The 17574-nt window shown below is 35.5% G+C and overlaps 1 protein-coding gene across 1 annotated transcript in view; it reads right to left on the bottom strand.

Annotated features, from left to right (window-relative positions):
- Positions 1-17574, bottom strand: part of SLC12A2 (solute carrier family 12 member 2) — a 151885-nt gene that overhangs the window by 48531 nt on the left and 85780 nt on the right. The window contains exons 7-10 of the mRNA XM_044680018.1: positions 15873-15981; positions 13887-14014; positions 13718-13802; positions 8502-8653 (exon numbers count right to left, since the gene is read on the bottom strand). Of these exons, the coding sequence (XP_044535953.1) occupies positions 8502-8653; positions 13718-13802; positions 13887-14014; positions 15873-15981 (474 nt within the window). The remainder of the gene's footprint in view (positions 1-8501; positions 8654-13717; positions 13803-13886; positions 14015-15872; positions 15982-17574) is intronic.

The raw sequence follows: 17574 nt of genomic DNA, 5'->3' as shown, positions 1-17574 counted from the left end.
ATAAGTATTAGTTATTATTGTATTCTTTGAAGATTTACTTTCCAAATTATGTCATTTGGATAATATTAAAATTATTTTATTAATAAACTTAAAAGCTAGATGAATCATCCTATTAATCATTTATTGCTCAAGATATATGCAAGACTAATATTTGGGTAAGTAATAAGATTTCGTTTTTTTATATATATCTGTTAGGAAGATAAAATAAACATGCCATTTGTTTTTTTTGAACTTGACTACAAAGTAATAATGCAGACTTTTTCTTTAAAAACCTATTAAACACTCCAGTGGAGGTGATAGTGTCAACTTTCTTGAGGTATTTAAAAATAATCTAATTATATTTAATTTCTTTTTCTTAGCTTCATAACAAAGTAAGGCACTGTCAACACTATTTTGACAATGAAGAAAATGAAGCAAAGAGGATTTATCTAAAGATAAAAATAGGCTTACAGGTTGTTTTATGCAATTGCTAAAATCACAAAGAAATCTACCATACCTAAATTATCCCAAAGTGGGAGCTACCGCTCCCTGGTGGGTGCTGCAGTGATCCAGGGGGGTAGTGATGGCCACAGGTGCATTTATCTTTCCTATTAATTGCTATTAAAATTAAAAAAAATTAATTTCCAGGGGGCTAAGTAATATTTTTTCTGGAAAGGGGCCAAAAAAAGTAGGCCAAAAAAGTTTGGGAACCACTGTTTTAGATGTTTGTTAGAGACAGAAAAAGGTAAGTAGGATGAATTAAGCAGGAGGTAGGTAGAAGAACATGGTAATGAATAACAAAAATCCATTTCAATTTAACTCACTATATTCATAATCATTGTCAAAATAGTGTTGACACATTAAGCCATTTATCTAGTCCACTGGTTCTCAAAGTACATTCCTTTCTTTCCTTGTAGTTCTCTGTGGACCCTTCCAAGAGAGCTACAAGGTCAACATTATTTTAATAATAATACTAACATTTTAAATTTGAATATGTGTTTTTTTAATTTTTATTTTAAATATTTTCCCATAATTACATATTTCATGTTCTTTCCCTCTCCTCCAAACCCCAAGCTCCACTTAACCGAAGCACAATTCCACTGGGTTTTACATGTATCATTGATTAAGATCTAATTCCATATTACTGATAGTTGGACTATAGTTATCGTTTAGTGCAATGGTCGGCAACCTTTTTGGCAGTGAGAGCCATAAATGCCTGCGGAAGGAGGAGGATGAAGGCCCTGGAATATGGGGAGGGGGCTAAAGGGCCCCCTGGGGGACATCCTGGGGCTCTGTCCAGACTAGCTGGTTGGGAGGTGGAGTCAGATATGGCTCGAGAGCCACATCCCCATCAGCCCATGTGTTCAAGCAGTTATTTTTCTTCTGTGTTTCTCCTCCCACAGTTCTTCCTCTGAATGTGGCTAGTTTTCTTTCTCATAAGTCCCTTAGCCTTGCTCTGGATCATTGCATTGCTGCTCGTAGAGAAGTCCGTTATGTTCGATTGTACCACAATGTATCAGTCTCTGTGTACAATGTTCTCCTGGATCTGCTCCTTTCACTCTGCATCATGAATATGTTAAATATTGATAGATATAACTCACATAAACAAAAGCTCTTGGGGAACTGCCCTCAATTTTTAAGAGCATAAAAGAGTCGTAAGACTACAGAGTTTGAGAACCATAGGTTAAGAGTGACATCCCAATTTTACAGCTAAGGAAATTTGCCCAAGGCCAATGGATAGTGGGTGAGTAACTAAATAGGCAGAGGCTGGACCTTAACCCAGGGGTCTGACTTAATATATCCTCTTCCCACCATGTCAAGTGACCCTACACCATGCTCTCCAGATCATACATGAATACCTATTAGACTTGATGAAGTGTAAAATTGAAAATACCTTGTACTCCCTTTAAAACTACATTACCCATAATTCCTTGAGCCCTTTCCGATTGGTTGTGAGTTAAAACTACATTACCCAAACTCCTTTTCACCATACCCATAAGGCCTTTAGCCTTTTCCTATTGGTTGTGGGTTTCGCGGGCTGTTTTTGATATGGTGATGGGGGGCGTGTTGTCGGGGCTTTTGAGAGAGAAGGCGCCGTGGTGAAGGGTGAGTGAGGTTCTTCCCCAGGGTTTTTTAAATAAAATCCTTATAAATATCATACTTTGGAGGCACTGAATATTAATTTTGATCTTTACGGTTTGGCAAACCAGAAGGTCGAAAATCAAATTCTAAATCTTCCAGATAGCCTAACGATAGCCATGCTTTCTTTATGGCCTGGCTCAGCTCTTTTGAGCACTTTTTTTAAAAAGGAAAGTGGCTTTCCTCACCATGCTTTTGCTAAAGGCAACAGTACGTTTTTGCCTCAGGTGGGACTCAGCCAGCCAGTCCAGCCAAAACCACCTTGGGTGGTCAGGCCAGCCGATTCTGGCTTTTGGCTTTAAAACTAAAATGCTGGAGCCCAGCCAGTGTGTCTCTGCCGCCGATCTCCATTCCTGCTGTGCCGCAAGCCTGCAAGCGTCCCAGTGCCTCTTCTTCAATCTTGCTTCGCTGGTGCTAGTGCTGACCTTCCACTACAACCCTGAGCCCCAACAGTGATGACCCCCGGCTGCTGCTTTCACTGCCACCCAGTCCTGACTTGCCGAGATCTTTGGAAACTTCTTTGGCTGCTGCTAAACTTTTGGTATTGCCCTCTCCCTCTCTTGGTAATGGCCTGCACTCTAGCCCTCCACGTGTTTCTCTAAAGACCTAATTTAGGCACCCCCCACAAGCTCTCCATGTAGGTATTTTCTACAAAACTGACTTTAAGTTTTTCTCTAACCCTGAGCCCATGACCCGACACCATGTGGACCTAGCGTTTACCCTTAATCGGGCCCATGGCCTATTCACCCCCATCCCATACCTGCTCAGAACTTTGAACGGAGAGCAAAGGCTGATTATAAAAAAACTCCTTATACTCAGCAGAACTCAATCAAAAGAACCTTAAATTGAACCAGGGGTGAACTTTTAAACCTCGGAACTGAATGAGTTTTATTTCTGTTTTAAAAAGACTATATCTTACTGTATTTTGCTAATTAGTTTTGTAAATTAATCTTGCTTATTTTGTTGATTTTCCTGTTGCACTGAATCATTTTAAGTTAATGTAGTTTGCGGCTGCTAGATTAATTCTGTTTATGATTTTATTGTAACTCCCAAATAATGAAAAAAAAATATTAGAACTGGTAAGAGGTTTTGACCAGCTTGTTATCTGATACTCATATTATATTTCCTAATTTATTTCAGGTTTCATTTTTACTATAATCAACAACAATGTTATGTTCTCGTACCATTTGAAAGTTACACATTTTAAAAGTTGTAAATTGCCTTAATTTTGTTCGACTTTGGAGAGTTTGGTGCCTGCCTTGAGATTTAAATTGTAATTTTATGAGAGGTCTTTTAAAAATTTACTTTAGATGCTTAGTACCCTTCTGTATAAATGATAAGGTTTTTATGTATTTATTTTAAAGAATTGTGGTCTTAAAGGATAAGCTTTATATATTTTATTGTGAAGAATTGTTGTCTTATATATATATATTTTATATTAGTCTATGTTTTAGCCTCTTTTAGCAGAAGGGTCTAGAATTCTTGAGGATAATTTAGACCAGAAGGTTTTTTTTTTATATCAGGTTTTTATATGGAAGCAATAAGAGTTGGTGAGAAACTCTTAGCCAAGATTTAAAAGTTGTAACAAGTATATGATTTTTTTGAACATCACTGTTTATTGTTTTAAAATGTGTTATTAGAAATATGGTACTCTATTTGAATGTGCATTGTGAATCTGCTATTTTGTAAAACCCACTTTCTCTCACAGAAAATCTCATTTTTGGGTAATAAAACCCTTCTAGTTCTAAGCTGTATATATATTTTTGATTTTTTAAAACATTTTTTTATAGAGCAATTGATTTTTCCTTTTTCTCATCTTGTATTGGAAGTACATATATAATCATTATTTATCCTTTTTTTTTTATTCTACAGCGAAATAAGCTCAATGCAAATACCTGAGCCTGAGCCTGAGACTATCGGATTGTGATTTAATGCCTCTCTGATTCCAGGAGAAGTGCTGAGCCACATGGTCAGAGACTTGACTAAAGAATCTGCATGAATTGCAGGAGTTCTATGCCAATACTTGAAGGGCTTGAAAATTAGGGTTTGAGTCCTGGAGTCCCAGTCTTTTCTAAAACTTTAGAGGACGTGGGTCCCCTCAACTTAAATTCCTAGTGAAGCACCTAAGATTGGTATCATTTAATGGCTCATTCCCTGAGAAGGTGCAGGGAAAAAATTGGATGAAAGGCATTTCCCTTATTCCTCTCTCTCTCTCTCTCTATATATATATATAGAGTAAATGGCAATTTTTCTGTAGTCCTGGCCCTGAATGGGTTATAGCAAACTGCTTAAATTGCTTTCATTGGGCCTTGAATCAAAGGCCTGTTTATTTCCCCTACATTTTTTGCACATTTTACATTTCATTCACAAGTTAATTTTTTCTCCTTTTTTTGAATTTTATTCTTTTTATTTTTTTAATTATTTCTTTTGCCAATTGATTTCATGCACCCCCGTGACTCACTTAGTCATGCATCCTTGGCTGACTTTTTCAGGGGATAATGTGTTAGTTAAATATTTTCCTCAGGGGTGTGTGTGTTAAGTTTTTATAATCATAATGTCTGAACTATAATCTATATTACAAGTCAATTTTTACTCCTTTCGAAGTAAACTCAGGGGGGTAATGTTAATTCTCAGAAGGAAATGTATGTTTTATAATCTATAATGTAAAGTTTAAATTCTTTGAAAGTAATTTCAGGATAAGGATTTTGCCATCTCCCCAGAATCCAGACGACGAACCTGTTTGGTGGAGGCACCAAAAGATGCCTGAAGAGCCTTCACTGGATCATGAAGATCCAATTTGAACTTTGGGGCGCAGTTGATCTGAACTATGGGGTTGGTGCATTTATTTTGAATGGACAGTTTATGCCAGAAAGGGGGACTGCCCCCTTAATGTTTTTTTGTCAATGTACCGAACATTGGTTTTGTTCTTTCTCCCTTTTATCTCTAAATTACTGTAAACTCTAATTTGATTATATTTTCATGATCCATTGGGGAGACTTGTCTCCCAAAGGATCACAGGGGGGAATGTAAAGTTGAAAATACCTTGTACTCCTTTTAAAACTACATTACCCATAATTCCTTGAGCCCTTTCCTATTGGTTGTGAGTTAAAACTACATTACCCAAACTCCTTTTCACCATACCCATAAGGCCTTTAGCCTTTTCCTATTGGTTGTGGGTTTCGCGGGTTGTTTTTGATATGGTGATGGGGGGCGTGTTGTTGGGGCTTTTGAGAGAGAAGGTGCCGTGGTGAAGGGTGAGTGAGGTTCTTCCCCAGGGTTTTTTAAATAAAATCCTTATAAATATCATACTTTGGAGGCACTGAATATTAATTTCGATCTTTACAGAAGACAACCAACTTCTGTATTTTAAAGCAATGTCACAAGAATCTTGCATTTTCAGACTCTGGGCAGAAAACAACATTTGTGGCTTTCAAACACAATATCAATGTCAGAATAGCTCTGAAACACTAACTGCATGAATACTTACTTTCATTCTAGAAATTTTGCCTAGTCTTATGACTAGAAAAACAAATGATTATGTAATGTTTTAATATTTATACCACTCAATGAAGCAACAATTATTCTTAAATTGCCTGAAATTCTATATAGCAAACAAAAAAAACCCAATTCTTTGATAGAGATATAGAATGGAAGAATGAGATGAAAGTAAAGATGCATTATTTTATCTCTGTTAAATAAATGCTCTTTAAAAACAAAGTTCTGTAAAATATATTTAACTCTTCTTGGGATTTATATTGGCTATGCATAGCCCAGAGGAACAAGTTAATTTAAGAATGAATCTTTTTTTCAAGTCATTTATTTCCTCTCCAACAAAACTTTTGCCAAAATTTCCAGCAAGTAATAAACAACACTTCCTGCCTTTGAATGTGATAATGAACACAAAGACAAGGAACAGAAAGAAGGTCAGTTTGGCTGGACTGTGGAGGACAGTACGGAGAGCAACATACAAGTTTGGAAAGAGCCTGGGCAAGGTATGAAGGTTATTTTTTTTTAAAGCATTGTGAAAAGAGGACTTTTGACTCAAGAAGACCTGGGTTCAGATTCATCTTCTGACCTACACTGGCTATATGACTAGATCTAAGTCAGTTAACACCTCAATTCTCCCAGCAACACTGAGATACTCTAAATTATAGACCAGTTCTTGAGTTGCATCAAATGAGTGAATTTCAGATTTTAGTTCTGGGCTCTCCAAAAGGACATGACAACCATATGGGCACATCTGAATAAAGAGCATCACTGACTGCCAAAGTAAATTCAGAAGTAGGAGTAATATTGGTAAATAAGACAATTAGAGGTTCTGGGCAGGTACTTACTTCACATTATTTATAAGAAAAAAGGCAGTTTGAGTAATGTTGACTGGGAAAAACCACTCTTTAATTAAGAAAAGGGGTTCAGTGCAAAATTAGGCCTCTAAGTGGAGCTGTGTGCTACACACCCATGCAGAGCTCTAAGGATTAGAACTCTGGTTGCTCTGGACACTGACCCCTTGGGAGAATCAACTCTGATAGATTGACAAATCCAAGGAGCCATTAAAGTGGGAAGCTTAAATACCTTTCTAGGGCAGTGATGGGCAACCTTTTGAGCTTGGTGTATCAAAATTTGTCAAAAAACCGAGCATAACTCGAGTGGTGTCACTTCAAGAAAAAAAACCATAATTTGGTGATATTTATAGTTTAACAAAAATGTAAAATTATAATACATTAAGTGTATTTAATAAACCAAACTAGGTAAATTAATATAGGTAGAATTGTCATCTAAAGTGCACAGTGTGCCGAGTGCCATCAAAAATGGCTACATGAGTGTCATAGTTTTGCCATCACTGCTCTGGGGGAACGTGGGGGGTGAGGATGAGAGGGATAGTTGATTGATTTTATAATGGTAACAAAGTAAAAAGAGGAGTCCCTGACAGGAATAACAGTGAGGGGCTGATGCTTTATAATGGGCACCAAAGGGAAGGATCCAGCCAAAGGCTGGGCCACTAGGTAAAGGACTTTGGCCTAAGGGGAGAAACCATTGGGACAAAAGAAATACTTAACACCTAATAAGATTAGCCATCCTCACTTAAACTCCTGAAGTTGGACTTTCCCTCAGGGAGAAACTCTCAAGTGAGAAGGTCAAACTTGAAGCTTTCACCTTCAAGCTAACTAAACTAGGTCGCGGAATCTTACTAGGCTACAAGTTTGGGGGAATCTAGATTCCACATTGATAGTAGTGATAAAAAACTCAAGGAGAAGTAGCCTAGATCAGTGAGTTTTCTGGCAATTGAAACATCCCTTTTTAAGTATTACAATTAAAATTATTCTGTGTTCTACAGAAATCTCACATAAAACCTAACTAAAAACATATTTCCCTACCTTCTTAAAGAGAATCTAATATTTTCTTGAAGACTCAGAGTTATCAATATCACTTCCTAAGATTCCCTCAAGAGCTACTGAAGTGTTTAGGGCACTTTGCACATAAATGGCCCCAGACTACTGAGATTTTATAATTCACCATTTTCTATGTTTACACTTTTTCTGTATTCTACAATGCTTCTAATCTATCTTATTTTGTGGTCAACTGCTTCCTCAAGTCAGTCAAGGGTATTAGGTGAAGCCACTCCTTTCTCTCCAATTCATCCAGGTTCAAACAATAGGTATTTATGGAGTATAGGTATACTACCTGCCAAGCACAAGCTAGGATTTTTGGATAAAAAGACTAAACTGAATAGTTCCTGTCCTTAAGGAACTTACATTTTATCAAAGAAAGGAATATATACATATGCAAATGTAGAAAGAACAAATAAAAAGTATTAGGGGAAGAAGAGGATTAGCAGTTCAGAAAAAGGCTTCATGGTTGAAGGCAGATCAGGGGATGTGTCTTGAAGGAAATAAAAACTAAATGGAGGTGGAGCAGGGGAGAGAGTGCATTATAGGAACTGGGGATGGTCAGTTTAAAGGGATATGAAGTATATGTGAGAAAAAAGGAGGCTAATATGGCTGGAAGGTAAAAGGCTTCAAAGGTATATCAGGGCCAAGCTGTGAAGGATTTTAAAAGTCAAGAAGAACTTTCTATTTGATTCTAGAGGCAGCAGTGATCATATTTTACTGAATAGGGGAGAAATATCATCAGACCTGTGCTTAAGGAAAATCCCTTTGGTAGTGGAAGAGAGAGTGGAGTAGGTAAGGAAACTCCAGGAACAGAGGCCTAATAAAATAAAGGCCTGCAAAAATCTAGGCAGGAGATGATGAGGGCCTGAACTAGGATGGTGTTTGTATGAGTAGAGAAAAGGGGACTTACAATAGAGAAGTTGTGGTTCCTGATTTTTGTTATACATAGTTGAGGCTACTTAATTATTCCTGAAATAGGAAAACCACACTCACCTGGAAGTTGTGCATCAGTCCATAGTCACAAGATGTGGTTTCACATGATGAAAAATCAAACCCTAATTTGCAGGCTGCAGAAGAGCAGTTTGCTAGCTCCATGGTAATAGTGTCATTGATATTCCCAGTAGCATCCCGAACAACACAAGAACCTGAGGTACAAATAGTGTGTAGTATAAGAAATAGGGCACTTAATTTTCTTACTATAAATATTCATTAGGTGTCTACAAAGTGCAAGTACATTATAAAGAAAAAAAGAATACTTTCTCCTTAAGAAGCTTACATTCCAGTGAAGGAATATAACATGTACACTGATAAATAAATACAAAGTGAGGAAGGATCAGAGAAGACTCAATGGAACAAGTAGCACTTGAACCTAATTAAAAGAAGATTTCAGATTATATAAACCTGAGTGACTAGGGGGATGGGGTGGATGGGGGTGGTGGTGGTACAATCAAAAGAAACAGACCAGTCAGAGGAAGAATAGATTTGGTCAAGACAATGGTGATTTCAATAATAGTTTAAACAAGCTCTTGGCAAGACACCTAGGTAAAAATATCTGGTGGGTAACTGGAATGTTGGAGAGAAGGTTGGCATCAGAGGTGTAGACTCTTTAGTGAGCTGAGAGCTGAAGTTATAGGAATAGATGAGATTACTAAATGAGAGAATGTAAAGAACAAAAGAGGAGTAAGACAGAAGCCACCTCCAAGGAAAGTAAGAAAGGTAAAGAAATCAGCAAAACAGAAAAGTGATCATAAAGACAAGAAGAAAACCATAACAATGCAGAATCACAGAAGTTCAAGTAGGAAGGGTTATTGAGGAGGAGTTGGCCAAATAGTGCAATCAAGGAAGATAAGGACAGAGAAAAGGTCATTTGATTTAATGATTAGTGACTCTGAGTCAGTCAACAAGCAATTATTATGTGTCAGGCACTTGTAGGCCCTGGGGCACACAAAGGCAAAAGACAGCCCCTGTTCTCAAGGAGTTCACAGTTTAAAGGAGACTCCAACATCCAAACAACTATGTACAAACAAGCTATATACAGTATCCTGTATTTATTGGAAATAATCAACAGAGGACCTGGGACTTGAAGAAAACCAAAGAAATCAGGAGAGAATTCCAGGAATGGAGTACAGCAAAATACATGGAGTCAGCAGATCTTTTGTGACTGCGTAACAGAAAGGAAACCAGTGCCACTGGATCAGAGTAATTAGTGATATATAAAATGTATTTTGTTTTTCAGTCTTTTCAGTCTTTGTGACCTCATTTGGTGTTTTATTTGACAAAGATACTGAAGTGGTTTTCGATTTCCTTCTCCAGCTCATTTCTGGATGAGGGGCCTGAGGTAAAATAGGTAAAATTTAATTATTTGCTTAGGATCACATGGTTAGCAAGTATATGAAGCCAGATTTGAACTCTGGAAGAGGAGTCTTCCCGATGCCAGGCCTAGTAGTACTCTTATCCACCTGTGCCATCTAGTTGCCCTATATAAAATGTAAGAAGACTCAAAAGGAAAGGTTTTGAACACCAAGCAAAGGATTGATCCTGGAAGTGACAACAGAACTACTAGATGGGACTGGTATAGGCAAGAGGTGATATGGTTAGACTCATGCTTTAGAAATATCGATTTGATAGTTGAATGGACTGAAGGGGGGAAAGACTTGACACAGGAAATAGTCTACAGGCTACAACAATAGACCTGGTATGCAAAGACAAAGGCTTACCCAAGGGTAGTTATGGCAAACTTTTTAGAGATCATGTACCCAAACTGCACCTTCTAGCTGCCTGTGAGTCCCTCTATCACCCCAGACAACAGAAGAGGAAGTGGTTGCATTGGGCAGAGGGGTGGGACGTGTGAACATTGTCCACGGGCACAGTGGAGAGAAGGAACAGAGTGGCCCCCTCCAGCATACTGCAGCATGTATGCCATGTCTCACCAAAACAGCCGTAGGGTGATGGAAGTGTCAGAGGAGAGAAGAAGGTATGTAAGAGAGATGTTATGAAGGTAAAGTCAATAGGACATGGGAATAGATTGGATCTAGAGTGACAGTGAGGAGGAAAGGATGACACCACGCCTATGAGCCACAGTGATGGTAGTATCTTCAATAGTAATAGGAACTTGGGAAGAAGGAAGGGGTTGGAGGGATAAATAATCATTATTTATTATTAACTCAGTTCAGTTATGGACGTGCTGATTCTAAGATGTCCATGGGACATCTAGTTTGAGATAGTCAGTTGGAGATAGCAATCTAGATGTTAGAAGAGAGGTTAGGGCTGGATAAATTGAATGGAGGGTTGGCATAGGGAAAAGTTTGTACACTAATGACAGAATATTTTCCTGAAGGAATAGAAGAATCAAGGGAAGGTGTTTTGTTAGGATTACCTTTTAGTCCAAGAGAAAATAAAGATGTAGAAATTGAAGGTTCATGAGAAAGATGAAAAGTCTGATGAAACAAGGTCACAAATGAGATGGGACTTTAAATGGACTGAAAAAGAATATATATAGCCACCCATTACTTGCCCAACAGATAAGTTGCTACATTTTTTTTCCAAAGCATATTTCTATCAATTGGTTCATCAGATTCTGATAACCAATCTGGGTGGTAAATATCAAAGTGGAAAATGAGCTCAATACAGTAAATTTGCAGTGCAAAACTCAGTGAATATTTTCTGTTACAAGAAAGAGTTCTTGCTATAATGTAAAAACAAAAGGCATCATTAAAGCTATTTTAAAAGTTTTCTTTAGGAATTATTCATAGCTCTGGAATTTTCTCATTATACCTGAAACGTTGGGCTCAAGAAGCAAAAGAGGCCTGGGCTTAAATTCTGCCTCCCTCACTTAATTGAGAGAAATCACATCATTTAACTCTTCATTGTTTTACAATCAATCCTTAAATGTAACCTGGAGATAGTAATAATGTTCCAGGTCCTCCTTTGTAAGAATTAGGAGATAATAGATGTAAAACAAACTGGAAACCAGAAGGCATTATTTAAGTGACAGATATTATTTTTGAGATACTTCTCTGCATAGGTCAACCTTTCCATTTGCTAGGTTGAAAATGATTATTCCCTGAACTTTAACCTCTCTATACCTGTGCTAGGAAGAATGGAATTCTGGTGAAAGCCAGATCCAGGCCATGAGCCAGAGGTTCTCCATCCTTATACATCTATTTCTTCTGAAAATAATGTTCCCCTAGCCATAATCCCTTTATTAAATGGGAACATCATAAATCAAATGTGTAATTCTTTCTTTTAAAAAATTTATATTGCTACATTTACTATATTATTGCTATCACTTATTAATAAAATATCGGAGAGATGTGCTTGTTCACAGGAGCTCAAAGGGATACAGAAATCACCTGGTACAATCATTTTATAAATGAGCACAAATCAGTATAACAATCTGCTAACCAGAAATCTGTATTTTAAGGAAAACTGACTAAAGATACTAACATTTAGACTTTAGGAAACTCTTAGCCTTCACTAATTTATGGACAGATTCTTTGTTAAGAATTAGTGAAACATTTGGTAAATTTCTTTTATTTGGTAAAAATTGCTGGGACAACTGGAAGCTAGTTTGGCAGAAATTAGGTATAGGTCAATATACCACTCACTAGGATAAGGTCAAAATCAATACACAATCTAGACATATAAAGAAATATAAGTAGATTAGAAGAGGAGAGAACCTATCGGGTTTATGATAGGAGAGGAATTTGAGTCAACAAGAGATCGAGATTATTGTGAAATGTAAAATGGGTAAATTTTGAGTTCACTAAATTGAAAAGTTTTTATATAACAATTGTTGCCAAGATTAGAAGGAAAGCAGAAAACTGTTGAAAATTTTTTTGTATACAGTCTCTTGGATAGAGGTCTCATATCTAAAATATATAGAGGATTTTGTCAAATTTATAAGACTAAGAGCCATTCCCCAGTTGATAAAGTGGGCAAAAGATATGAAGAAATCAAAACCAAAAATAGGTATATAAGAAATGCTCTAACTACTGATTAGAGAATTTCAAATCAAAACAATTCTTGAGATATCTCACACTCATCAAACTGGCTAAAATGATAAAAGGGCAAAATGAGAAATGTTGGAGAGAATTGGGGAAACAGGGACATTAATGCACTGCTGGTCAAGCTGCAAACCATTTTGGAGAGCAATTTGGAACAGAGTAATTAAACTGTGTACATTCTTAGACCCAGCAATACCAAAGGAGATCAAGGAAAAAGGAAAAGAACACTTATGTTCCAAAATATTTATAACAGTTCTCTGTGGTGGCAAAAAATTGGAAATTGAAGGGATGCCTATCAATTGAGGAATGGCTAAACAAACTGTGGTATATGACTAGAATGGAATACTACTGTGCCATAAGAAGTGAAGTGCAGGCTAATTAAAAAAAAAGTTGGAAAGGACTACATGGAATAATGAATAGTGAAATGAGTAGAACCAAGAGAACATTATACACAGCAACAGAATTAATACTGGATAGAATAAATTGTGAATGTTACCTATATAGAATGAACTGAAAGGTGAAAACATGAACATGTCAGTATCCTAGATGATAGTTCTGTAATGCAGGAAGGGTAGGAGTAGAGTTGGAGGGGGGAGACTGGGACACTTATAGATGGGATTTATAACATAGATGAGAAGAAAAAATTTATGTACAATCTGCTTTTTCTTTGTGTATGGAAATGCTTGTTATATAAAATTTAGAGTAAAAAAAAAGAATTAGTTTAACAGAGCATGTTTCATTCAATTTCAACAGGGTTTCTAATAACTGAAACTACTCTCTTACTAGTATTTTCACATGATTTAAAGGGTTATTATAGTTATAGATAATAATGTTCAACTTAAAAATGTAATTTTACAGAATGATTTAAAACTTTCAATCAAATTATGAAAATTAGTTTCCTTCAAAGCTCAGTTTGTGCCAGCTCTTTTTTCTAATTCTGATGTTACTGCTAGTGTCTCTTATACTCTTCATCCCAATAACCTTATACTTATAAATAAGAATGTTGTCTCTCCCAGACTGGATATAAATTGAGAACAAGGAGTGTTGCATTTTGTCTCCTTATCTCAGTGACTGGCATAGTATCTGGCACACCAACTGGACCTTAGATTGTTTGTTGATAAGTATATCATGAATATAATCTACATTGTAACATTTAGGAAGTGTCTAGAATAAGAAATAAATTTAAAAATAAAGGCTTTTTACCTACAGATACTGCAATTCCTATGTAAACCAGAGTAGTAATTAAAATGGCTAACAGTGTTCCTTTGGGTATAGCTGATTGAGGATCCTGAAAGAAACCAGATAAAATTATTAACAATAAAGGGGGGGAAAAGTGTTTTTCATGTACTTGAAATTCTAATTTGTTACTTACCGCAAGATCACCTGAGATATTTGCCCCTGCTAGAATACCAGTTGCAGCAGGGAAAAAGATAGCAAATACAGAAAAGAAAGACTCATCTTCTCGAAAATCTGGTCCAAAATTTTCTGTAAATATTTCATCTGTCAACAAACAAAGATTTTTTAGTTTGTATTGAAAAAGTCACATTAAACTTGTGATACACATGGGTTATAAATTTGGGAAAGATATGATTCATGCCATACTAATAAATAAATAAATAAACAAGCAAATATATCTATATCTATATATCTATATATATATATGACAAAACTGGAGAATTCCAACGAAAAAATAAATACAAGTACAAATAAAAGGACTTAGAAGAGGAGGAAGCTTAGAATCAAAATGATGAACTCAGGTTTAGAGACTGTCCCCATCTTGCATTGTGCCTTCTAAAAACCACAAGCACATTTTATCTAGCATTTGTCAATGAGCCAATTATATAATATGCAAAAATGTATAATGTAGCTTGTTCTGTAATCATGAAGAAAACCATCATTGTGGATCAGGTAAGAAAAAAGGAAGATGTATATTTTACAAACAGGTGGTTCTCAAGACAATGAAAAACAATGAACATATGAGTACTGTATTAACCCGAAATCAGACTTCCTCTGAGTTCTCTGGATCATATAGGTTTAATTCCTTATGGAATGACTGTTCCTTCTGTCTTTCCTTATTCCTTTTTAAACAAAGCCCTCTATTTGCTTTTCTAAAGATTATGATCTCCTATCTAGAAGTCAGAATTTTCTGAGAGCAATTTTTCAAAGGAAAAGGTTCTGGAGCTATTTCAGCTCAATTAACCACTGTCCAAATAAAAGGTGAAATTTCATATACAGTGTTATAAACAGTACAGTGTTATAAACAGTACAGTAACTAGGAAATCACCTCCTTCCTTCCAAGGCACAACTGAAGAAGGCAGTTGTCTTTATCAACTCTGTAGCTTCTAAGGTAAAAATCAAAAATCTGTTTAAAAAGAATGCTATCAATTTTGTATTTATCTGGCATGGATGTGACTGCAGTAAAGATTACGACAGATAAACTAATAAACTACTTGAATTAATGAAACAGTCTTTTGCAACCTACATGGGCTCATATATTAATAATGAGGAAGGGTCCTTAGAGGCCATTAGAGTCCAAACCACTCATTTTACAGCTAAGGAAACGAAGGCAGAGAGAAATTAAGTGACTACCTCAGGGTCACACAGTCAATAATGATCTAAACCATCTGAAACAGCTTTTCCTAACTCTAAGTCCACATTACTTTCACATTGCTCTCACTTCAAAGATTCCAGTATGTTTTTTTTACTTTAAGTACAACCCTGTCAGATGTCTAGAGCTAAAGGACATAGTCTTATTTTGTCTTTCATACATAACTGTTGTAACATAAGAATTAACAAGAGTTAGTCATACTTCTGTAATCAGGTTATTGTAGGGGAAAGATGCAATTACAAATTTTGACATTTTAGAGGGAATAAAACAATATAGGAAGCTTGACAGTACCATAAGAAAACTGGATGAAAACTAAAGTTGTTAGAGAAAAAAGCTTTCACTTTTTTTAGAAGGTAGAAAATATTTTACTTGTTTTCACAATTATTTGAAATACATAGGAATATATGTCAAAACCAAAAAAAAAATCATGTTCTATACAGTGCAATACATAAATGAAATTTTCTTCTCATTCAAACTTAAGAAAGGTGGAGAATAAGATTCTGAAGAACTTCTACATATATCCTAAATTGTACCATTTTTTGATGGTGAAAATGAAGAATGCTAAAAATAAAAGCAACCAAGTCCTATGTTACTACAGAGATCCAAAATGAATTAAGTCAATTGATATAAAACAAAGTTATCTACCTTATTACCTCATTAATACACTATCAAAATTCTTTAAAATGTACTAATAATTTTATCTTATGCTAAAAGTTTTATATTTTTATGTCCAAGTTTTTTTAAACTTACTTTGATAACTAAAAAAACCTTTAGGCCTCTTGCTTTCCATTGGGATAAATGTTCCTATGACAAAATCAACGATAGCTAGTAGTAGTATCACCAAAAGAACGATCTGCGCCTGTAATTTTAAAGTCATTAAAATACAGAATCAATGATCATTTTTGTGAATATAACTGATAAATACAAAGTACTCATAATTTTAAAAAATTCATTTCTGCCTAAATAATAGAATTTCCACATAAAAGATAAGAGTCTCTCTAAAAAGAACAAAGTATCACAGAAAAGTATTCAGTAAATTTCTAATGAGAAAATTTGCTTCTACATATTTAGTATTTTCCTAGTTGAAATGTGAAAATAAATAAGCTAATCTTGAGCAAAGTACACTTGCTAAAGAACTTTCTAGCATGGTTTTCAGTCTTTCAGGACATATATAGTTACCACAAGAAAGATGTGCTGCGAATGCCAAACAATTTTGATACAGATGCCAGCACTACTTATTCTTGCCCCCTTTTATCCATAATCCTACATGCAAAGTAAGACTATAGTCACAAATGTTATATTATGTACAAATGGGATAGAAATGAACATGTGATAGTAGAAAAGGTATTGTTGTCAAAAGAAAAAAGGAATGAGTTATAAGGAGAAGGGGGAGGGAACAAGGTAGAAAATATAGGTAAGTCTCAGGAGAAGGCATTAGTATGAAGATTCTCAAGGAGTGGAAAAATTTTTTGAGACTATCCTTCTACTTTCTTGTTCATTTACAAACTAATTTGAAACAATATGGCCTTAGACACTTCCTACTTGTATGAGCCTGGACAAGTCACTTAACCCTTTCACCTAGTCCTTAATTGCTCTTCTGCCTTGGAATTGATACAGATGTCATTCGATATTTTTAAAAATACAAAAAACAAAACTAGCCCTGAACTTCACTTAGTTTCTTGAAGTTGACTTTTGGCCTTACCACAATTTCCCTACTGGTTTATCTAATTTTTATTTTCCAGAAACAAAGTTGGGATTCTTTGGTTTCAAAGATTTTATCAGTGGTAGAAAATAACTATGGTTTATTTTTCTTGCCTAGGTCCTAGGAGTGAATAATTAGCTTTTCTCCTTTATTATATAAAATAACAGTGTATATACTATTTTAAGAAATGTTATTTTCCACTATAACTGATCTGTTTCTGCTCAAAGTAATTCAGATGGGAAAAATATACAATTATTATATTTAATTGGAACACATACTAATAGTTTATAAATGAATGATACATTTCTTTACTGTTGGTGAAAATTACATGTGTAATTTAATTATTTTCTTTGAAAACATGGATTCTAGAAAGTACAATTTAGGTGAAGGAAATGTGGTAGTGGACTGGGGCGGAAAAATCTGAGAAAGAAAGAGTATTTGGGGAAGTAGATTGGATTGGTTAGCTTTGATGAGAAACAAGAATTCAGTGGGAAGTTTAATCAGAAGAACGAATTTTTGCAGCAATCAATCAGGGATGTTCCCCTACCCTGACTAAAAGAAAACTCAACACTTTAACAACTACCAAGACACAAAGCAAGGAGAGCTATGGGTTTTAAAAAGAGCAAGGCTTAGAATAAAGGGTGACGTATGTGTCACCAAAATATAAGAACACTAAAAGCCAGCTAATAAATGTGATTGATTATAAATAAAACCAAATGAGATAAGAGACCAGCAATATTTAAGGCCAAT

This window comes from Gracilinanus agilis, chromosome 1, assembly GCF_016433145.1.
Source record: "Gracilinanus agilis isolate LMUSP501 chromosome 1, AgileGrace, whole genome shotgun sequence".
NCBI lineage: Eukaryota > Metazoa > Chordata > Mammalia > Didelphimorphia > Didelphidae > Gracilinanus > Gracilinanus agilis.
The sequence above is the reverse complement of the archived record's forward strand: the minus strand, read 5'-3'. Positions and strand labels throughout refer to the sequence as shown.